This window comes from Oncorhynchus clarkii, chromosome 20, assembly GCF_045791955.1.
Source record: "Oncorhynchus clarkii lewisi isolate Uvic-CL-2024 chromosome 20, UVic_Ocla_1.0, whole genome shotgun sequence".
NCBI classification, from domain to species: Eukaryota; Metazoa; Chordata; class Actinopteri; order Salmoniformes; family Salmonidae; genus Oncorhynchus; species Oncorhynchus clarkii.
In genome coordinates this window covers 11,210,686-11,234,099 of record NC_092166.1, presented here as the reverse complement: position 1 = coordinate 11,234,099, position 23,414 = coordinate 11,210,686, and the positions used below count along the sequence as shown (strand labels likewise).

Sequence of the window (23,414 nt, the reverse complement as noted above, 5' to 3'; positions counted from 1 at the left end):
TCGCACTTTGAAATGAGACTTGACAAAATTGGTCCGCTCGAACGAGCCCAATCACAACGCCATAACGTTCGGATCCTGAATGTAACTCAAAAGAAACCCGGAAGGGTCTTGTCATCCTATCCCTTCACAAAATTACAACAACGGACACAGAAACCACCGCTTTCGTAGTTACCTAAACGTAAAATGTAAACATTGCTGTCCTTATTTTAATCAGTCAGTTATTTTGTAGCACGCTACTAGCTAACTAATGACGGACTTCTACAGGGTCAAGAATATGCCCCAATGCCGTGTCTTTAGCTTACAAGTATAAATCAGTCACCGGTTGTTTTGGCGTGGAGTGGTTTTTAGTCCCTAACGTTACTCGCTAGAGAGTTGGATACATTGACAGAAAAGGACAGTCTTAACATTTTTTTGTTAGCAACAATTCAAGTCACTGTTTTTTTTTCTTCCGACGTCCAGTTGCAATCATTAACACTGGCAGCGCGAGCACATTATATCAAACCAGCAAGTCAAACGTCATCACGTAGCTACCTTTTTAATGGAACATTTATGAATCTGTACTCGGCTCTGTCAAGCCACCAGGGTCTTTTCGTTGCATCGGGAACAGGAACTCTCAATTCCGCTTTCTCTTTTAGGCAGAGGAGGACAAGCTTTTTTCAAGAGCTCCTTATTGTAGGTTCACAATAATTATGGAGCAGCAGCACACGGGCTGTGTGAACCTTTGTAGTCTCACGAGCACTCTACCGGTGATCCCCTATCAAAAGCTGACGGACTTGCATTACCTGAGTAAAGGTGGGTTCGGAACCGTGTTCAAGGCACAGCATTGCGATTGGCGGACCACCGTTGCCATCAAGTGTCTGAAATTGGATTCGCCTGTTGGCGAAAGGTATGTTTGTTCAAATCAAGATCTAATCTATCATTGCCTTGTCAGATTTGATTAATGTATCGACTAGATAGGCCATGATCATGACTCAAAGTTCCAGTACATTACACATAAGTCATTAGTCGAATACGTGTTCTGTACAGGGGAGTTTCATTAATATCCCCGACACTAAATCTGAGCATTGCCATGGATAATTAACATGCGTTGTTTGCGGTACGGCTTTGCAACCATAAGAACCATATCTTTCATGTCAGCGATAAAGGATTTTCAAAATACAAAAGGTTTAAATTGATACACCTTTTTTTATAGGGTTCCCACACGGGCACATTTCCATGTTACAGCGTTTGTTTACAGGAGACCGTGACTAACTGACCTGTGCTAATTAGCTCTCTGCGTCTCCGAACGTCTGTGTGTAGACGGAAGACAGGCGCCACAAACGTGTTGTCAGGGAAAAATACTGTCGGCTGAAACTGTGTTAAAAACAGTGTGTATTTTGCATTTGTGAAATTATTTTTGATATGAAAGTAGAGGGATTTGGCTTCGAGGCATTTCGCCCTTTTTAAATAGAACAAGTAAGGTCCTTGGACTAAGAAGTAAAGTTAGGCTCTCTAGTCCAATATTGGGCTAAAGGAGAAGTAGATATTACGAGCCTCATGGCTATGTGCCAATTTGAATAGAAAATACATTAATTTCATTGTTTTCTATCACTCAGAAATGTACCTTATTTTTTTCAATACACACAAAGATTCAATATGAATCTCAATTCCTGTGTCATTTGAATGACTAATGTCAAAATGTTCTCATCATGACTGTGTTTACAGGGAGAGGAATTGCCTACTGAAGGAGGCGGAGGTGCTTCACAAGGCCAGGTTCAACTACATCATCCAAATCTTTGGCGTGTGCAACGAGCCTGAGTTCTTCTGCATCGTCACTGAGTACATGAGCAATGGCTCTCTGGATCAGCTGCTTCACGAGGTACACACCGTTAGTAAGAACAGTGTACCCGTTCAAACAAGGGAGTTGGGACTGAGGCACAAGAATCTTGCCATACCAGTCTAGGGGCTTTTCATTTCCTTCTCCCACAACTGTTTCGAAGCAGAGTATAGGCATAGTGTTTACCACTATCATTTTGAATGAAGAAGGATGTCATTCAGGCTTTGGTATCAGATTGCTATACTCTCGCTATGACTGAAAAATGTGAGCGCTGCGATGTCGGCACAATACTTAGCACTGGCATTTCTTCTCATTCCCCCCAGTCCAGGGGTCTCCTACATTTTCTAGCATTTAGAGCTTCTTTTAATACAATGAAACATCCTGAGCTACAACTTTTTTTTTAAATAGGCACATTCTCTTCTCCACTACCCTGCAACTCTTCCCCAGGTCCTTAGTGTACAAGATAAAGTAGTGCACTATTTTTTTCTGTCGATATACCAAGTAAAAGAATGGTTAATAAACAACTCAGTAAAAATGTTCCTGGTTTTAGATTGTTAATTTTATTTCACTCTCAAAATTACAATTGATCATAGAGAAACAATGGAATTGGATGTTCTGAGTCCATGTCAATGGTTAAATCACATCTGAAGACTATTTTTCATTGAGCATCTAGCGAGTGAGGAATGTGATGTCTAATGTCACAGTCTCGCTATGGTTCTGTACTGCTCATTTCATGCCAAGGTTTGCAAATAATAGGAACAAATTCTATACAGTGTATTTGGAAACCCTTTTCCCAAATTTTCTTACGTTACATCCTTATTCTAAAATTGATTTAAAAAAAAATAATTTAAATGTAAAAGTCCATCTACACACAATACCCCATAATGACAAAGGGAAAACTGTTTTTTTTAGATTTTTTTTTTACAAATTAGCAAGCATAAAAAAAACATACCTTATTTACATAAATATTCAGACCCTTTGCTATGAGACTTGAAATTGAGCTCCGGTGCATCCTGTTTCCATTGATCATTCTTGAGATGTTTCTACAACTTGATTGGAGTCCACCTGTGGTCGAAGGAATTGTCCCTAGAGCTCCGAGACAGGATTGTCGAGGCACAGATCTGGGGATGGATAAGAACATGTCTGTAGCATTGAAGGTCCCCAAGAACACAGTGGCCTCCCTCATTCTTAAATGGAAGAAGTGTGGAATCACAGACACTCTTCCTAGAGCTGGCCGCCCTACCAGACTGAGCAATCGGAGAAAGGCCTTTGTCAGGGACAGAGCTCCAGAGTTTCTCTGTGGAGACGGGATAACCTTCTAGAAGGACAATCATCTCTGCAGCACTCTACCTTTCAGGCCTATATGGTAGAGTGGCCAGACAAAAGCCACTCATCAGTAAAAGGCACATGACGGCCTGCTTGAAGTTTGCCAAAAGTCAGCTAAAGGACTCTCTCAGACCATGAGAAACCAGATTCTCTGGTCTGATGAAACCAAGATTGAACTCTTTGGTCTGAATGCCAAGTGTCACTTCTAGAGGAAACCTGGTACCATCCCTAGGGAGAAGCATGGTGGTGGCAGCATCATGCTGTGGGGATGTCTTTCAGTGGCAGAGACTGGAAGACTAGTCAGGATCATGGGAAAGATGAACGGAGCAAAGTACAGAGATCTTTGATAAAATTCTGCTTCAGAGCACTCAGGAGCTCAGACCGGGGCTAAGGTTCACTTTCCAACAGCACAACGACCGTAAGCACACAGCCAAGACCCCGCAGGAGTGGCTTTGGGACAAGTCTCTGAATGTCCTCGAGTGGCCCAGCCCGAGCCCCGACTTGAATCCGATCAAACATCTCTGAAGAGACCTGAAAATAGCTGTGCAGCGACGCTCCCCGTCCAACCTGACAGAGCTTGAGAGGATCTGCAGAGAAGAATGGGAGATACTCCCCAAATACAGGTGTGCCAAGCTTGTAGCGTCATACCCAAGGAGACTCAAGGCTGTAATCGCTGCCAAAGGTGCTTCAACAAAGTACTGAGTAAAGGGTCTGAATACTTATGTAAATGTGCTATTTCATTAACATTCTTTAAAATAAATGTGAAAAAATTTCTGCAAACCTGTTTTTGCTTTGTCATGGGATATTTTGTGTAGATGGAGGGGGGGAAAAAACAAATTTAATCAATTTTAGAATAAGGCTGTAACGTAACAAAATGTGGAAAAGGGGTCTGAATACTTTCCGAATGCACTACTTACTCATGATATGCTTTTGCCAGATAAGCCTACTTTGCAGTTAACATTTTAATTGAGAACATTTTGGGGAAAGTATTTCTGTCATACCACAAGACGGTTATCGCATCAACTGGCTACACAAAGTGGTACGCGTGCGCATCACACAGACAGACGGCCAATATTGCTGGAAATTAATTGGCAGATATTGTGTTAGGTTTGGCAATTTAAGCAAATAGTGGCCAACCAGGGTTGGGATGATGTCAATGTTGCATTTTTTTTAGATAGTAGCTGGCAGCTTGCAGTGTCTGATACTTGTGAGATTTGTTTATGACTGTTTGCGGTAGAACATTTGAAAATGTCATGTACTTTCAGAATTGTTTGGCGAGTTACTCTTAGGTGGGCTGCGAGCTACTGGTAGTACTTTCCCTTCTCTCCTCCCACACTCTGTAGAAGACAGTGTACCCCCTGCTGGCCTGGTCGTTGAGGCTGCGTGTCCTGTACGAGATAGCTCTAGGGGTTAACTTCCTACACAACATGACCCCACCCCTCCTGCACCACGACCTCAAAACGCAGAACATTCTGCTCGACGGAGAGTTTCATGTCAAGGTGTGTGTGTCAACCTCTGTCTTACTTAGCAGTTTTCATATTATATAGTCCCCTGAATCACTGTTCGTCTACGCCTATTGTTTTATAAAGCATGTTGACAAATAACATTTGATTTTGTTTGCAAAGGCAATTTGTCTTCCATTTAATATGACCGAAGTATTCATGGTTCCAATTAAACTGTTTGGTCATACTGAAAACGGGGGCAGGAGAGGATTAAAATATGAATCAGCTCTCCATCATCCAGCTCAACCCTCCTGCATGAACCAATCTAATCTTCATCTGCCCCTATTAAGCTTCATGTATTAATGAGGCTTTTAACTGACTAAAGTCGTAATGGCCCAGATTCATTTTGGTTGTGTATAAATAAACAGAATTTTCGAATTTCCCTGAGAAATAGCCTAGGCCTACATATTTGAATGTCTCTGATGATCAATGTCTCCTTGGAAGTTCAGGGTTGTGTTCTTGTAGGGAGAACATGTTTGAAAACAGGGAAGTACTACCTGTTCAATAAGAATTTTCACTTTTCGTTGCAAAATCCTGCTCTCAAAACCCAGTTGTCCTTGTTGTGTCCAGATAGCAGATTTTGGCCTGTCTAAGTGGCGTCAGCTGTCTATCAGTAAAGGCTCAGGATCCAAGCCACCTGAGATGGGGGGCACCGTCATCTACATGCCACCCGAAGCTTACGAACCCTCCAAGAGCCGCAGGGCAGACGCCAAACACGACATGTACAGGTGAGCCAACAAGAACCAGGTTTTGAGTTAAAGGACCTGGCCAGATCGGTTTGTGCTTTAGCCAGTCCCTCTGCTATATGCATGGCATGACAATGAACAACCGAGCACTATGCTAAAGCCCAAAGTGATATGGCACCCAGGCAACCTGTAAGTCATGAATAATATTAACATACTGTAGCTAGGTTCAGTCCACTATCTTAAAGAGCCTCTAAAAAGTCTAAAGCCAACTTATCATCTGACCATATCCTGTGATTTCTTTATTCTGTATCAGCTAAAAATGTTTGATCACAATACAGCGTTTAGGCTTTTAGCATAGCCCCTTTTCCACCCCTGGCTTCCCCCTACTAGCTAACCACTAGCAGCCTTGAAACACATCACTTATTAGCAGTTCAGCATTTCTCCTACTGTTACACAAAATCAAGATGAACATTTTCTATCATAATATACATTTGACGTCTATGACCAAACTGGCTAACACTCTGTTGTTGGCCAATGGGAGCTATAGCTAGCCACATGCTAACCTGAGAGCCGCTACTACTGGCAGCAGTAAATCCATATATAATGGCTAACACAAACATTGGCTACCATGATATCCTGCAAGTTATATCCAATAAAGATCAGGCAGTTCAGCAAAAATAAAGACATATCTTGAAATAAACAATGACATTCATCCAATATTATTTGACTATTTCTGTAACAGACCATTTCCTTCTTGGCATCAAAGCCGGAATGAATAGAAGAATGGCGCTGGAGGGAATAGCAGACGTTTTACGGGCTCCTGGCCAATTGTGCTATTTTTTTTTGTTGGGTTGTTGTGCTGATCGTAACTTTTTTTTGTCCATAATGTTTCCATTATAATTTCCTATGACCGAAAAGAGCTTCTGGACATCAGAAAAGCGATCACTAACCTCGATTTGGATGAGGATTTCTACTTCAATGAGTTGGCGGCGAAGTACATATTGCTCATCCCGGACCAGGCCCAAATTCCCGACGATCAAAAAAGGAAGAGGCGGTGTTATAGAGGCCGGCGTGCGGGATACCCAACGACACTACGTCGGCATGTGGATAAACCGCCTCTACCCTCCGTTCGTTCTATTGGCAAACGTGCAATCACTGGAAAATAAATTGGACGAGCTCCATTCGAGACTATCCTATCAACGTGATCTGAAGAACTGTAATATCCTATATTTTTCAGTCGTGGCTGAACAAAATCATTTAAAATATAAATCTAGTAGGTTTTTCTATACATCAGCAAGACAGAATGGCATCGTCGGGTAAACTCAAGGGGGGTGGTGTGTGTCTCTGTTAACAACCGCTGGTGCACAATCTCTAATATTCCGGAAGTCTCAAGGTTCTGTTCACCTGAGTTAGAATACCTCATGATAAGCTGTAGGCCATACCATTTAACAAGAGTTTTTACAACACATTTTTTTTTAAGTGGATGCTAAGCTACAGGACTGGTTTGCTAGCGCAGACTGGAATATGTTCCAGGATTCATCCAATGGCATTGAGGAGTTTACCCCATCAGTCACCTTCTTCATTAATAAGTGCATTGACGACATCATCACCCACAGTGACTGCACATACATATCCCAGCCAGAAGCCATGGATTACAGGCAACATCCACACTGAGCTAAAGGCTGCAGATTTCAAGGAGCGGGACACCAATCTGGATGCTTATAAGACATCCCGGTACACCGTCCGATGAACCATCAAACAGACAAAGCGTCAATACAGGACTAAGACTGAATCCTATTACACCGGCTCTGACACTCGTCGAATGTGGCAGGGCTTGCAAACTATCACGATTTACAAAGGGAAACCCAGCAGCGAGCTGCCCAGTGATGCAACCTATCAGACGAGCTAAATGCCTTCTATGCTTGGTTTGAGGCAAGCAATACTTAACCATGCATGAGAGCACCAGCTGCTTTGGACGACTGTGTGATCAAGATCTCTGTAGCCGACATAAGAACTTTTTAAGCAGGCTAACATTCACAAGTCCACAGGGCCAGAACGATTACCAGGATGCGTACTCCGAGCATGCACTGACCAGCTGGCAAGTGTTTTCACTGACATTTTCAATCTCTCCCTGACCCAGTCTGTATTACCTACATGTTTCAAGCAGACCACCATAGTCCATGTGCCCAAGATTGCCAAGGTAACCTGTTTAAATGACTGTCGCCCTATAGTACTCAACATCTGTAGCCATGAAATGCTTTGAAAGGCTAGTTGTGGCTCACATCAATCGTCCCAGGCACCCTGGACCCATTCCAATTCTCCTACCACCACAGATGGAGGTACTCTCCATTAAACTCCACACTTCCCTTTCCCACCTGGACAACAAGAACACCTCCATGAGAATGATTTTCATTGACTACAGCTCAGCGTTCAACACCATAGTGCCCTTCAAGCTCATCACTAAGCTAAGGACCTTGGGACTAAACACCTCCCTCTGCAAATGGATTCTGGACTTGCTCATGGGCTGCCCCCAGGTGGTGTGGGTAGGAAACATCTGCCATGCTGACCCTCAAAACGAGGGTCTCGGGTGCGTGCCTAGTCCCCTCCTGTACTCCCTGTTCACCCATGACTGTATCTGCGCACGACTCCAACACCATCAAATTTGCTGACGACACCGGTGGTAGGCCTGATCACTGACAACAGTGAGACAGCCTATACGGAGGTGGTCAGAGACCTGGTAGTATGGTGCCAGGAGAAAAACCTCCCTCAATGTCAGCAAGACAAAAGAGCTGATCGTGCTCTTCAGGAAACGTGAATGGAGGCATGCTCGGCCCTTCCATCGACCGGGCTGTAGTGGAGTGGGTCGAGAACTTCAAGCAAAGTTGGTGGCAAAGTGGCAAAGTTGGTTTGACTTTGGATTGCCTGTCTGTGGGGCTAGTTAAGGACCGTCAATAAATTGCACAATGTAAATGGAACAATATTTTCATGTTGCACAACTTTTTAGTTCTCATTAAATGTGTTCAATATTTGTATATGGATTTCTACAATTTAGTTGGTTTGAGGTTTTTAAGTAATTGAAATTTGGAGCTATTGACATTTAAAAAATATTGTCCCATGTACATTATGTAATTTACTGATGGTCCCTAACTAACCCCATAGATGTCAAATAAAATGTACCATGGGCATTATAATTGGGTTGCATGCAGCTGCTTTCCAAATTGATGATTACTTGGGTGCTGTGGGCAGGATTGAAATAAACTGTTACGGTACCCTTAATTCCGTGACATACCATAATAAGAAATAATCTCGCAAATCTCAGTTTTGGACGAGACTGACTGACAAATTATCCTATTTTAGACTTTGTAGTCCATTTTGACTTTCTATAATAAATGTCTGACTCCTATCGATGCCACAGGCCATTTTCAAAAGGAGAAGTTGCTTATCATGTTTAGTTGCTATTTAATAGAAGATTGTATTTCAAGGCAAGTGTAGTATTTAGCCTTAGGTAAATCAATCCACATTCCTCCCGGAGCAAACGGTGAAGTACTTTGTTAAGTTTCAATTTTATTGATCTCAGTGAGCGTCTCTAAGGTGCTTGCCCTTTCTAGATGAACACCCCCTTAAAGGAACTCCTTGTTTCAGTGAAGATGTCACAAAAGGAAATGCTGAAAAGAGATATGAGACTAGCCCTTCAAGTTCCCCTAACCTCTGACTGATTCACAGTCACTGGGGCTTTTGGGCAGTAGACTGTCATGGGGACTGAGTCATGCCTCCACTGGGAAGTGTATTGGCCTTTTGTGTACGACTGAGGAAATGAGATTCATGACTGACTCTTAGTATTAGACATCCCTTTGAGGGGAATGCTCATCTGACATCAATATTTATTTTTCTCCCCAGAGGCTGCTATTCTAACTGTGGGTCAAATAAAGCTTCTTTTTTTTTATGTTCCCATTTTAGTTATGCAATCATTATGTGGGAGGTGCTGGCCAGGAGGATACCATTTGAAGGTAATTTAAGGTTTAGATGTTGTTTTTACTGGTGGAATGCAGTATAGAATGTTTGTAAAAGCAATGTGTTTTTTATGGATGTTAATAACCTCTTTTATGGAATCATATAACCTCATTCAAAATAAATGTTGTCAGCTATACATACACGTTAGATTAGCCTCATGACCTTACTGTTTCTTGTCAGTGACATATACCAAACTCATGAGTTAACATTTATAGTCCTCTGCATGCTCAAAAATAGTGGTGGGATTTCCAGACGCAAGTGATATTAAATCTTCATTCAGAAGTTAAAAAAAACTGAGTGAGCATTTGTATTTCTGTACAGAGGCGACCAACCCCATGCAGATCATGTTCAGCGTGCTGCGGGGGGCACGTCCGGAAACAGGCCTGGACTGTCTGCCAGGGGACATCCCCAGCAGGGAGACACTCATCAACCTCATGACTTTCGGCTGGACCGCTAACCCCGACGAACGGCAATCCTTCCTCCGTAAGAGACATGACCTCTAACCTTTGACCTCAACTCGTTACCTTCACATAGGCTGAAGTTGCCCCTAGACCTCAGAACAGTTTGGCGCTTTCGTGACACAAATGTTTATGGTTAGGATTAGGGAAAAATAAGCTGATTCTGGATCTGTGCCTAATGGGGACTTCTACTCACAGCCAACAAATACCTCTTTCTTCTCAGTAAGAGATCACCCCTCACCTTTCATCTTAACTCACAGTAACCTTTACTGACTCAGACAGATGCCATTCAACCTTATCTTGTTACTTGGCACAGAAACCTCCCTTATGATCAATATACCTAACTCAATGTTTTGTACAATTAATACATTGATGTCAATGTATTATCTATGTAGGTGTTGCAAGTATACATTTGTCCCTAAAAACTATAGAGCCATAACAGTCTCTACTTGTCTTGTGCAGAGTGTGTGATGGAGCTGGAGCCAATGCTGAGGAGGTTCGATGAAATCAACGTCCTGGAGGCCGTGCTGGAGGTCAAGAAGTCAAAGGTCAGTCAGTGCGAGATTGTCCAGTACACAGCTCAAAAGGAAAAGGTTTGGCAGGAAACATACAGTCCCAAGTCATTCACTATGACTCAAGTAACCTCATCCCCAGGCTCATATGACCTCCCTGTGTATTGTTTAATGTTTTAGTTCTGTTTGTGATAGCCCCAAATTTGATGACTTCAGACTTGACCAGGGTTTGGCGCATCGTGACTCATTGATATGTCTTGAGATGGATGACTTGACAAATGACGAACAGAGAGACAAATGTATGACTTCACATTTTGGTAGAAATAATCCAACCCCTACTTTCACTTCCTTATTCACCGTTTAACGTGGAAAGAAATGCACACAATGATTTGCATCTGCTTATTTTTAAGCAATAAGGTATGAGGAGGTGTGGTATATGGCCAATATACCATGGCTAAGGGCTGTTCTAATGCACAACGAATCACGGAGTGCCTGGATATAACCCATAGCCATGGTATAATGGCCATATACCACAAACCTCCAAGGTGTCTTATTGCTATTATAAACTGGTTACCAACGTAATTAGAGCAGTAAAAATACATGTTTTGTCATACCTGTGGTATACGGTCGGATATACCATGGCTGTCAGCTAATCAGCATTCAGGGTTCGAATCACCCAGTTTATAAAGCAGCATACATTCTCTCTCCCTCTCTCTCTCTCTCTCTCTCTCTCTCTCTCTCTCGCTCTCTCTCTAGCTGATGAGGCGGGCAAGCTGTTACTCTGCCACACCTGTGGTGTGTGAGAGGGGGAGGGAAGAGGAGAAGTCTCTGAACATTCTGAAGAACAACCCCAGTCCCTGGCCAGTGAGTATAATGACCGGCTGTCCCCGGCAAAAACGTTTTTTGGGTCAACCGAGAGTCCTCTTTTTTTTTTACCAATTGATAGGTCAACATTTTCGAACGTGTATTTTTCATTATATAGACACACCCTGTGTGTTTATTAATACAATAAACTATAGGCACAGAGCTTGTCTGATGCTTTAAGGGCACTGTTTGATGAAATAATTAAGATGCACAAATGTGGCAGTTTGTTCATGTTCTTCAATCACGTTCATCCATCTATTCCGCCTGTCTGCAACGAACATGAAAGTGAATCGTATCAACTATCAACTGTCAGGCCTGATGCTCGCCCTAGCAACATTGAATCAACTATTCTGAGCTCTGTTTCCCACGCCAGTGAGATCCGGACAGACATCTGTATTTGCGCAAAGTTGAGAAGTAATCAGGTTTCCACTGGATCAGAGCATGACATTTTTTCCATTCGCGCCGAGGCTCGGTGGTTCTCAAAAGGGAGAGAGCTGGAAAGATTTGACAAATACATTGAGGAGCTATTGTCATTCTCAATGGATGTAAAAACAGACTTTGTTTACTTGATTTAAATAATTATTTTGCGTAGCTCCACTGCTCATTAGTTATGGTAAGTTAATACTATCAGACATCCCTAAATGGGCAAGTTTTTACATTTGCGCCTAGGCCTAATCGGGTCCTTACTCAACATTGACAGGAGCGCTCCAAACAAAAGACAATGAATTAATTGGCAGAACTTGTTTCTCAACCTAGCATAGGTTTTATTTTACCTTTATTTAACTAGGCAAGTTAAGAACAAATTCTTATTTTCAATGACTGCCTGTTCAGGGGCAGAACGACAGATTTGTACCTTGTCAGCTCAGGGGTTTGAACTTGCAACCTTCCGGTTACTAGTCCAACTCTCTAACCACTAGGCTACCCTGCTACCCTGCCGTCCCAGGTTGTGAACTCTGCAAACAACGTGTCCACTCTAATACTAATAATTTTAATATATTGAATGCATTATCAGAAATTACCATAACAAACATTGTAGATTAGAAATGATTGGGATTAATGGTAAATGTACAACTGGTGATATATTGTATGTAATGGGGAATTGATAGTTAGCGTCTATCAGAGGGCAAACAATTTACACAATGAAGTTTTCTTGACTCAACATTTAATTTTTCTTGGGTATAATTTTATCTTCACATACTATAGGCCTAAGGAATACTCTCATGAACTGTGGCAGGTCCAAAGCAGTAGCCATCTATGGAAAAACCAATGCAATTTCACTTTTTTTTTTAAAATCAAATTGCTTGGCGTGCCAAGGCAAATAGCCTCATGGCACGCATGCCTTGTGTTGCCGATGCCTGTCTGAGAGTGATGGCCTGTGCCGCCTCCGCAATGGATTAGTCCAGGCACGAATCAGACAGGTAGGTGTCTTATGTGCCATGAAAAAAATATATATATTTGCGACCACTTAACAATAAAATTTGTCAACCAACAGCCTAAATACTTCCTGAAGGCACTGTATTTTTGTTTTATTCTATAAACTACTGACAACATTGACCAGTTGTAATTTTCTGTAAATAAATGCTCTAAATTACAATATTTTTATTTGGCATTTGGGAGAAATGTTAGTAGTTAATTTTATCCAAACACATACTTATAAATAGTACAACCAGAGAAACTGATCATTTTACAATGGTCTCTTAATTTTTTCCAGAGCTGTGTATCTGTTCTTTTAGGGCCAGTTTACTCTTATGTAGAGCACTCCGGTGTGTGTGTGCATGTTTTTAACAAGCTCTGTCACTGCCATAGGGAAGCTCCACCTCTGGCTCTGGGTCTTGCTCCTCCCAGGACACGGACATCTCCCAACCAAGCTCCCTCACTAGCACCAATGCTCCGCCTTCTAAAGGTAAATCTGCCCACTTTCCTAGACTGTGATTGACAGCTGTGATTGACAGCTGTGATTGACAGCTGTGATTGACAGCTGTGATTAACAGTTAACTTTTTGCCCTGAAGGGAAATAGCGAGTTTCCTGAGTACTAGTCTGTTTCTGCGTTGAATACGAGTTGCATTGATACCCAGTTCTCTCTCTTCTCCCTCAAATAATTTTTTTAATTAATGAGGAGGAACTTTCTCCCTGGAGAAAAGCCTCCTCTGACACCCACCTCTCCTTGTTGCCCCCCTCCACCCAACCCCTCCTAGAAGTGTCCCCCTCGTTGTTCATGCCCCACACACTGGAGCCTCCGCAGCCCCTCAGAGAGCAGAGCCCGGGGGACAACAACCTCAACAACTACCCCCAGAGCGCCAGGCCCCTGGATGAGCTCAACATTCCCCTCAAACCAGATCTGCCTGAAACAGAGTGTGTGACATACCTGGACAACCTCACCCTGAAGCCACAGCCATACCAACCCCAGCCAGGTAACATAGTTAAAGTTCCAAATGAAATCACATGACACGACTAACATTAAACTCCTAGTCTCACTACCTACCTAGCTACTGTAAAACATATTCAGACCCCTTGCCTTTTTCCACATTTGGTTATGTTATATATATATATATAAGCATTTTAAAACGATCACATTTACATAAGTATTCAGACCCTTTACTCAATACTTTGCTGAAGCACCTTTGGCAGCTATTATAGCCTCTTCTTCAAATCAAATTTTATTTGTCACTTGCGCCGAATACAACCGGTGTAGACCTTACAGTGAAATGCTTACTCACAAGCCATTAACCAACAATGCAGTTTTAAGAAAAATACAACAACAAAAAAGAAATAAAGTAACAAATAATTAAAGAGCAGCAGTAAGATAACAATAGCGAGGCTATATACAGGGGGTACCGGTACAGGAAGCTCTCAACCTGCTCCACTACAGCCCCGTCGATGAGAATGGGGGCGTGCTCGGTCCTCCTTTTCCTGTAGTCCACAATCATCTCCTTCGCCTTGATCACGTTGAGAAAGAGGTTGTTGTCATGGCACCACACAGCCAGGTCTCTGACCTCCCTATATGCTGTCTTGTTGTTGTTGGTGATCAAGCCTACCGCAGGTGTGTTCTTGGGTATGACACTACAAGCTTGGCACACTTGTAATTGAGGAGTCCAATCAAGTTGTAGAAACATCTCAAGGATGATCAATGGAAACCGGATGCACCTGAGCTCAATTTCCAGTCTCATACCAAAGGGTCTGAATACATACAGTTGAAGTCGGAAGTTTACATACATTACGGTTGGAGTCATTAAAACTAGTTTTTCAACCACTCCACAAATTTCTTGTTAAACTATAGTTTTGGCAAGTCGGTTAGGACATCTACTTTGTGCATGACACAAGTAATTTTTCCAGCAATTGTTTACAGACAGATTATTTCCCTTATAATTCACTGTATCACAGTTCCAGTGGGTCAGAAGTTTACATACACTAAGTTGACTGTGCCTTTTAACAGCTTGGAAAATTCCAGAAAATTATATGGCTTTTGAAGCTTCTGATAGGCCAATTGACACCATTTGAGTCAATTGGTGTACCTGTGGATGTATTTCAAGACCTACCTTCAAACTCATTGCCTCTTTGCTTGACATCATGGGAAAATCAAAAGAAATCAGCCAAGACCTCAGAAAAAATATTGTAGACCTCCAAGTCTGGTTCATTCTTGGAAGCAATTTCCAAACGCCTGAAGGTACCACGTTCATCTGTACAAACAATAGTACGCAAGTATAAACACCATGGGACCACGCAGCCGTCATACCGCTCAGGAAGGAGACGCGTTTTGTCTCCTAGAGATTAACATACTTTGGTGCAAAAAGTGCAAATCAATCCCAGAACAACAGCAAAGGACCTTGTGAAGATGCTGGAGGAAACGGCATCCTTTGGAGGTACAAAAGTATATTTTGTCCACAGTAAAACGAGTACTATATTGACATCACCTGAAAGGTCGCTCCGCAAGGAAGAAGCCACTGCTCCAAAACCGCCATAAAAAAGCCAGACTACGGTTTGCAACTGCACATGGGGACAAAGATTGTACTTTTTGGAGAAATGTCCTCTGGTCTGATGAAACAAAAATAGAACTGTTTGGCCATAATGTTTGGAGGAAAAAGGGGGAGGCTTGCAAGCCGAAGAACTACATCCCAACCGTGAAGCACGGGGGTGGCAGCATCAAGTTGTGGGGGTGCATTTCTGCAGGAGGGACTGGTGCACTTCACAAAATAAATGGCAAGATGAGGAAGGAAAATTATGTGGATATATTGAAGCAACGTGTCAAGACATCAGTCAGGAAGTTTAAGCTTGGTCGCAAATGGGTCTTCCAAATGGACAGTGACCCCAAGCATACTTCCAAAGTTGTAGAAAAATGGCCTAAGGACAACACAGTCAAGGTATTGGAGTGACCATCACAAAGCCCTGACCTCAATCCTATAGAACATTTGTGGGCAGAACTGAAAAAGTGTTTGCGAGCAAGGAGGCCTACAAACCTGACTCAGTTACACCAGCTCTGTCAGGAGGAATGGGGGAAAATTCACCCAACTTATTGTGGAAAACTTGAGGAAGGCTACCCAAAAAATTGGACCCAAAACAAGTTAAACAATTTAAAGGCAATGCTACCAAATACTAATTGGGTGTATGTCAACTTCTGACCCACTGAGAATGTGATGAAAGAAATAAAAGCTGAAATAAATCATTCTCTGTACTATTATTTTGACATTTCACGTTCTTAAAATAAAGTGCTGATTTTAACTGACCTAAGAAAGGGAATGTTTACTAGGAGTAAATGTCAGGAATTGTGAAAAACTCAGTATAAATGTATTTGGCTAAGGTGTATGTAAACTTCTGTCTTCAACTGTATGAAAATATGATATTTCTGTTTAATTTTTAGTTAATGTGCAAAAATGTCTAAATCTGTTTTCACTTTGTCATTATGGGATATTGTGTGTAGATTGCTGAGGATTTTTGTTTGTTTATATAATCCATTTTAGAATAAGGCTGGTAACAATGTGGAAAAAGTCAAGGATTCTGAATACTTTCCGAAGGCACTGTTTATGCGTGTAATGTTTTTTCTATGGAGATTGCATGGCTGTGTGCTCGATTTTATAAGCCTGTCAGCAACGGGTGTGGTGGAAATAGCCCAATCCACTAATTTGAAGGGTGTCGACATACGTTTGTACAGACAGACAGACCGACGGAGACAGACCGCCAGCCAGCCAGCCAAAGTTTGGACACAGCTACTCATTGAAGAGTTTCTTTATTTTTACTATTTTCTACATTGTTAAATAGTGAAGACATCAAAACTATAGAATCATGTAGGAACCAAAAAAGTGTTAAACAAATCAAAATATATTTTGCCTTGATGACCGCTTTGCACACGCTTGGCATTCTCTCAACTAGCTTCACCTGGAATGCTTTTCCAACCGTTATGAAAGATTTCCCCCATATGCTGAGCACTTGTTGGCTGCTTTTCCTTCACTCTGCGGTCCAACTCATCCCAAACCATCTCAATTGGGTTGAGGTTGGGTGATTGTGGAGGCCAGGTCATCTGATGCAGCACTCCATCACTCTCCTTCTTGATCAAATAGCCCTCCTTCTTGGTCAAACATCCTGGAGGTGTGTTGAGTCATAGTCCCACTATCATTTGTTTTTCAACAGGACAAAGCACAAACCAGATGGGCTGGTGTATTGCTGCAGAATGCTGTGGTAGCCTTGCTGGTTAAGTGTGCCTTGAATTCTAAATAAATCACTGACACTGTCACCAGCAAAGCACCACCACACCTCTGCCTCCATGCTTCACGGTGGGAACCAACGATGATGGACTGTCGTTTCTCTTTGGTTATTTCAGCTGTTCTTGCCATAATATGGACTTGGTCTTTTACCAAATAGGGCCATCTTCTGTATACCACCCCTACCTTGTCACAACACAACTGATTGGCTCCAACACATTAAGAATGAAAGAGATTCCACAAATGAACTTTTAACAAGACACACCTGTTAATTTTAAATGCAAGTGACTACCTCATGAAGCTGGTTGAGAGAATGCCTATAGTGTTCAAAGCTGTCAAGGCAAAGGGTGGCTACTTTGAAGAATCTCAAATATAAAATATATTTTGATTTAACTTTTGTTTTTGGTTACTACATGATTCCATGTGTAATTTCATAGTGTTGAAGTCTTCCCTGTTATTCTACAATGTAGAAAATAGTCAAATAAAGAAAAACCATTGAATGAGTAGGTGTGTCCCCACTTTTGACTGGTACTGTATATTTGGAACACTGCTCTTTCCATAAGAGACTGGCCAGGTGAATCCAGGAGAAACCTATGATCCTTGTTGATGTCACTTGTTAAATCTACTTCAATCAGTGTAGAAGGGGAGGAGACATGTTAAAAAATATATTTTAAAAATTAAGCCTTGACATAGATTGTGTGTATCCCAGCTAGCCATTCGGAGGGTAAATGGTCAATATTTAAATGCCTTTTGAATGGGGTATGGTAATAGATGCCAGGCGCACCGGTTTGAGTGCGTCAAGAACTGCAATGCTGCTGGGTTTTTCACACTCAATAGTTTCCCGTGTGTGTCAAGAATGGCCCACCACCCAAAGGACATCAAGCCAACTTGACATAACTGTGGGAAGCATCGCAGTCAACATGGGCCCTGTGAAACGCTTTCAACAGTTTGTAGAGAATTGAGGCTGTTCTGAGGGCAAAGGGGGTTGCAACTAAATATTAGGAAGGTGTTCCTAATGTTTTGTACACTGTGTGAGAGAACAGCAGTGGTCCAAGAACAGAGCCTTGAGGAACACTGAAAAGTTTGTCCTATCTAAGGTATGTTTTCATGTTCCTCAGTGCTGTTCCAGGCCACTACTGTTCCAATTATTTATATCACTGCTAATCTAATACCTACTTTGGCTTTACCCAAACCCTCCAGACTTCAACCCATCTTCGGATCCCCCCGACCTAACGCTGGGCCCTGTGGCGCGCTGGATCGCAGTGCGGCGCGAGGATATCGTTTCCCAGATGACGGAGGCCTGTCTGAACCAGAGCCTGGATGCCCTGCTGGCTCGCTCTCTCCTGATGCTCGAGGACTATGAGCTGGTGGTGAACCGGGCCACGCGTACCGCCAAGGTCCGCCAGCTCCTTGACACCTGCCACCGCCACAGCGAGGACTTCTGCCGCGTGGTGGTCCGCAAGCTCCAGGACAACAAGCAAATGGGCCTGCAGCCGTACCCCCCAGAGCTCAGCTCCCCTGTGGCCGTGCCAAGCCCCAGCGCACCCCCACTCTCTGTGTCCTACAACAACCCTAGGAAATACTAGAACAGAACTAGACTAGAGACTAAACTGTTCCAAGACTTTTAGCTCTTTGAGCTAGGTAGTGGAAGAAGCCTCTACGGTCTGTTAGTCCTGGGTTATATTCATTAGGCACCAAATGGAAGAAAACTAACTGAAACAGGGAGGGACTACCTAAACTTGTCCAATAAGACACTTGTTTTCCTTTGCACATTGTTTTGCTACGGTGTGCACTAGTGAATTACGACCCTGGGTTTTGACTGTGAACTTTGAATTTAGTGTGGTAGGGTGAAGCCCAGCTGTCGTTTCATATTGCTCATCGTGGTACCTACTTTCCTGCCCACTCACACAGGACATTCTCTGTTGCTACTGTTCATTGAACTGAAGGTGCCTAGAAGCTGAGCTTAAGAACTTGAAGGTAAAGATGCCTTTTGGAAAAACAACCAGTATTCACTAAATTTCACCTGTTCTCTGAAAGCAGAGAACTGGTTGGGATTAGCAATCATAATCAAAAACCTGTTAGAATTTAATCCAGGCTTTGAAGAATTGATATTATGGATTTTATGTAATTTGACAAGTAAATCATCTCGTTCTCTTGAAGCATTCCCTATATTCTGAGTGATCGGGGTATGGGCCTGAGTTCTGCTTCTATGCATCTTTCTGTTATTGTTGTCCCCCCTTTGCACTGAATGGTTATATCCAGAGACAGACATACTGTATATCCAGAGAGAGACTGTATAACATCATACTGATCTAAGGCTCTGATTTCACTCTTTTGAGTGGACATTCTAGAACAGGGGTATTGAGCTCTTACACTACGAGGTCTGGAGCCTGCTGGTTTTCTGTTATTCCTGATCATTAATTTCACCCACCTGGTGTTCCAGGTCTAAATCAGTCCCTGATTTAAGTGGGAACAATGAAAAAAGATAGTGGGACTGGCTTCGAGGTCCAAAGTTGAGTTTGAAGGGTCTAGACTCTATGGGTCTGGGTGGAACCCAATTACTGTGACTGAAATTCTGTAGTTGACCCTCTGATCCGGGTCTATGTAACTACAGCTGATAGACCAGAGTGGACATGAATGGATCTGACCACGTCTCTGCATTACCTAAAAATGTTTTATTTTACTCTAATAAGGTGAATCTATTGACTTATGGAGAGCCAACATATAAAGACCTATTTATTAGCCGGAAGATAAACTTGGCTGATTAACATAAATTTGTCACTCTGGTACAATCGGATCTGGTCTAGACCCTGACCCCTTAAGGTATGGGTCTGGTCTACGTCTGGTTGTTCTCGGGTCTGTTCGGGTCCAGATCTCCCTTCTTTAAAAAAAATATATATATAAAATATCCAGGTCTGATAAGATACTCGACTGGACTTCTGCCATTTTGAAGTTACTGTAGCTTTCTATCTTACATTGTATTTTTTTTTTTTTACAACTGCCTTTTCAAGACAGATTTTATTTATCTTATAAAGGAGCTTGCGTTGACATTGACAGAGGATGGGCCAAGTCAGTGGATTTAGGTTTGGTGTGTAGATGTCGCTACTGTAGAGTTAATCCTTGGTCGTCATCTTGACAAGTTTACATATTGTGACAGACACAATAACACTGTAGCCAGAAAGCAGAAAATAAGGTCATGTAGCTAATGTAGATCAGAGTGTACCAGGATCCGTCTGTAGCTATTTTGGTACTCTCCTTGGACTCAATGGTCTCCGTTATGGGTGGTTTTTGTAGACATGTTTTTTGCGATAGAGGTCATGGCCCATACTTATATAAATCTCTGTTTGCTCTACATGTTTTGGTACAAGACCAGTGAATGGATAGAGCAGGGTTTAGTCATTGAGCCAAGTGCTAAATATAGTAACATGTCCCTCAGCAGCTTAGAGCTGTGGTTGGTTATCCTGCACTTTGACAAAAACATTCAGCCTCAGATTGTGGCACTCTGGGTGTGTGTGATGCTAAAGTAGAGTCAGTCAGAGCTGTTTTTTCCCACCTAAAGTTTCCATCATCCGGGGCTTTAGGCCAGGGGAGGGGGATCCCTACAGTAGAAACCGGTCACAGAAGAAGACGCCAGGGAAGCACACTGAAGAGACTGGTGTATGTTTGTCTAAAGTGGGCCAAAGCAAACGGTTTTACGTAGAACACTTAAGCACTTCATGAATTGCATGGACTTCATATTTCATTCAGTGATCTATCCTCAGTTTTGTCAGCACATGACAGGTCTCGAGTAGCGAAGGGCACTTCTTGGGACACATTGGAAATTGAATCGTACTATAGCTTTTATACAAATTAAATCTATATACCGCAAAGTAATTACACTTTTTAAGGTCACAGTCAAATGTAACTAACTATCTGCTCTAGGTAGGTGGTCATTCTCAGCCTTGAGGTTGTAGTTGGAGCAAGCATAAGGGCCAACTAAATCTGAGCGCTATAACTAGCTAGCTACAATGTACCCTCAATCTTGGCGCTATAGCTAGCTGTCAACAATGCACACTATCGCCTGGAGAAGCCTCAGCAGGGACCCTGTGTTACGACTGTTTCTCACCTTGGATCTCTCCTCTTCTAATACATATCCAGAAATGACTAAGTGCCAAAATACACTGTAGTTAAGCAATTTCCTGATAAAACAACTTTTCCCGTAGTTACCTCACCATCGTTTCTGTTTCTCTCTGTCAGTGATGTGTGCATGCAATGTCTCCACATAGGGAACCAAGAGCGCCACTAAATCAGAGACGTGTAGTTTCTAGAAGCCTTACTGTCAATGCACTTCCTTAAATGAGTTCTGGAGGCACCGTGGCTAAGTATCATTACCTAGGGTCTGTGCCCCCACAATTGTGACCCTTCAAAATTGAAGAGCACTGGCTGATGGGTTTTAGTGTTTTTTTTATTTATTAATCTAGGTGTTCTTACCTATTTTTATTTTATTTGTGCTGCAGAAAAAACTACGTTCATTGTTTGCCCCCATCATGAGGGTGCTCTTTGTAAGTTTATCAGCTTTTGTTGAATTAGAACATGTGCTGTGTCAGTGGTATAGGGTGGCAACTGGCAAGCCAAAGCCAGCCAGGAGAGAAACTCTTCCAAAATCCTCTGGACTTTTACTGCCTTGTTTTCAATACTGTGCCTCATATATTCAAAAATGTTTGATCATTTACCACAATTCTTTTCTCACGTGATATTTGCACAAAACTCCAGATGTTATCAAATGACATTTTTCTTACATTCCTAATCTTCTTGATATACTTTTGGACAAAATGTTGTATATGTACAACAGTCTTCTTATTGCTCTATTCTATTTATCTTTAGCTGAATTCTTGCCTAGTTCTAAATCATGAGGTGTTAGTTAGAAAAGTGTCTGAAGAAATCATTGTTTACATGGAATTCCTTCAAGCAGCCGTCAACATTGCCATATTCAGGGCCAGTGTTCTGTTTTATCCATATACTTGTGTACTTTTTTTTCATATCATTAGCAACAATATTAAATATCCTGTATACATAATGTGTACACTGAGTATACCAAACATTAGGAACACCTTCCTAAAATTGAGTTGCCCTTTTGCCCTCAGAACAGCCTCAATTCGTCAGGGCATGGGCTACAATGTGCCAAGCGTTCCACAGGTATGCTGGCCACAGGTGGTGGACCCTTATCAATACATACAGGAACCGGTTGAGTGTGAAAAGCCCAGCAGCGTTGCAGTTCTTGACACAAACCGGTGCACCTGGCACCTACTACCATACCCCGTTCAAAGGCACTTAAATACCCCTCTGAATGGCACACACTCACAATCCAGGTCTCAATCGTCTCCAGGTTTTAAATCCTTCTTTAACCTGTCTCCTCCCCTTCATCCACACTGATTTTTGAAGGGTATTTAACACGTGACATCAGTAAGGGATCATAGCTTTCACCTGGTCAGTCTGTCATAGCAGGTATTCTTAATGTTTTGTATACTCAGTGTAATATGTAGCACTGAAGCATCTTTTGGCAGAAGTATAATTCAATATTTACTGTATATGTATTGCATGATGTTTTTGATACCGTTACGCTTTATTGCTGTGTCATTAAAGTGTGTGATCCTTCCACCTGTTTTTTTTCTGATTTTTGTTTGGTTACATATTGCCGGTTTAATAAGTATAATATATTTGAGTAGGAAACCAGAAGCTCCAGACAGTTTGCAATAGAACATACCAGAGGGGGGCATCGTTTACTGGGCTACATAAATTATTGGGATCATCTGGTTACCACCAGTGTTTGGAGTACATTGAGTTCATTGATTAAAAACAGACCATGGGACACCTTTTCACACTGACATTTATGCTGAATATAAATGCAACATGCAACAATTTCAAAGATTTTACAGAGTTGCAGTTCAAAAACTTGAGACATCTGTGGCATTGTGTTGTGACAAAACTGCACATTTTAGAGTGGCCTTTTATTGTCCCCAGCACAAGGTGCACCTGTGTAATGATCATGCTGTTTATAATCAGCTTCTTGATATGCCACACCTGTCAGGTGGATGGATTGTCTTGGCAAAGGAGAAGTGCTCACTAACAAGGATGTAAACAAATTTGTGCACAAAATTTGAGAGAAATAAGCTTTTTGTGCGTATGGAACATTTCTGGCATCTTTGTATTTAAGCTCATGAAACATGGAGCCAACACTTTTTACATGTTGCGTTTACATTTTTGTTCAGTGTATGTGTAGATGTCCACGGTGGGCCTGGGTAAACTATGCGATTATATTGGAGACAGGTTTATAGCAGTGAATGCCATCTATTCATCAACTGTTATAGTATGTCTAAGTAGCAGCCATATCAGCCAGAGAAACATTATGATAGAACATTTCTGATTTTACTGCCTGACTGTGGAGCTCTTTACCTGAATTATTAGGATTTTCTTGTGATCACAACAAAACTACTTATTTTTCTCAAATAGAGATATCATTCAATTGTGTTTTCTTTGAAAAGATGGGCCTGTTTTCTGCCTGAGTG

General features: G+C 42.0%; 1 protein-coding gene across 1 annotated transcript; it reads left to right on the top strand.

Annotated features, from left to right (window-relative positions):
• Positions 1 to 88: 88 nt before the first annotated feature.
• LOC139375881 (receptor-interacting serine/threonine-protein kinase 2-like) lies at positions 89 to 22,504 on the top strand. The gene is made up of 11 exons (XM_071117828.1): positions 89 to 886; positions 1,705 to 1,858; positions 4,486 to 4,641; positions 5,215 to 5,372; positions 9,288 to 9,337; positions 9,663 to 9,824; positions 10,262 to 10,347; positions 11,068 to 11,175; positions 12,982 to 13,078; positions 13,372 to 13,587; positions 18,070 to 22,504. The coding sequence occupies exons 1-11, from the start codon at positions 690 to 692 to the stop codon at positions 18,453 to 18,455; spliced, it is 1,770 nt and encodes a 589-aa protein (XP_070973929.1). The 5' UTR covers positions 89 to 689; the 3' UTR covers positions 18,456 to 22,504.
• Positions 22,505 to 23,414: the final 910 nt, after the last annotated feature.

Coding starts and splice junctions, on each gene's coding strand:
- LOC139375881 (XM_071117828.1), top strand. CDS start 690: ATGGAGCAGCAGCACACGGGCTGTGTGAACCTTTGTAGTCTCACGAGC. Junction 11,176..12,981: donor ACAACCCCAGTCCCTGGCCA/GTGAGTATAATG, acceptor TCACTGCCATAG/GGAAGCTCCACCTCTGGCTC. Junction 13,588..18,069: donor GCCATACCAACCCCAGCCAG/GTAACATAGTTA, acceptor CAAACCCTCCAG/ACTTCAACCCATCTTCGGAT.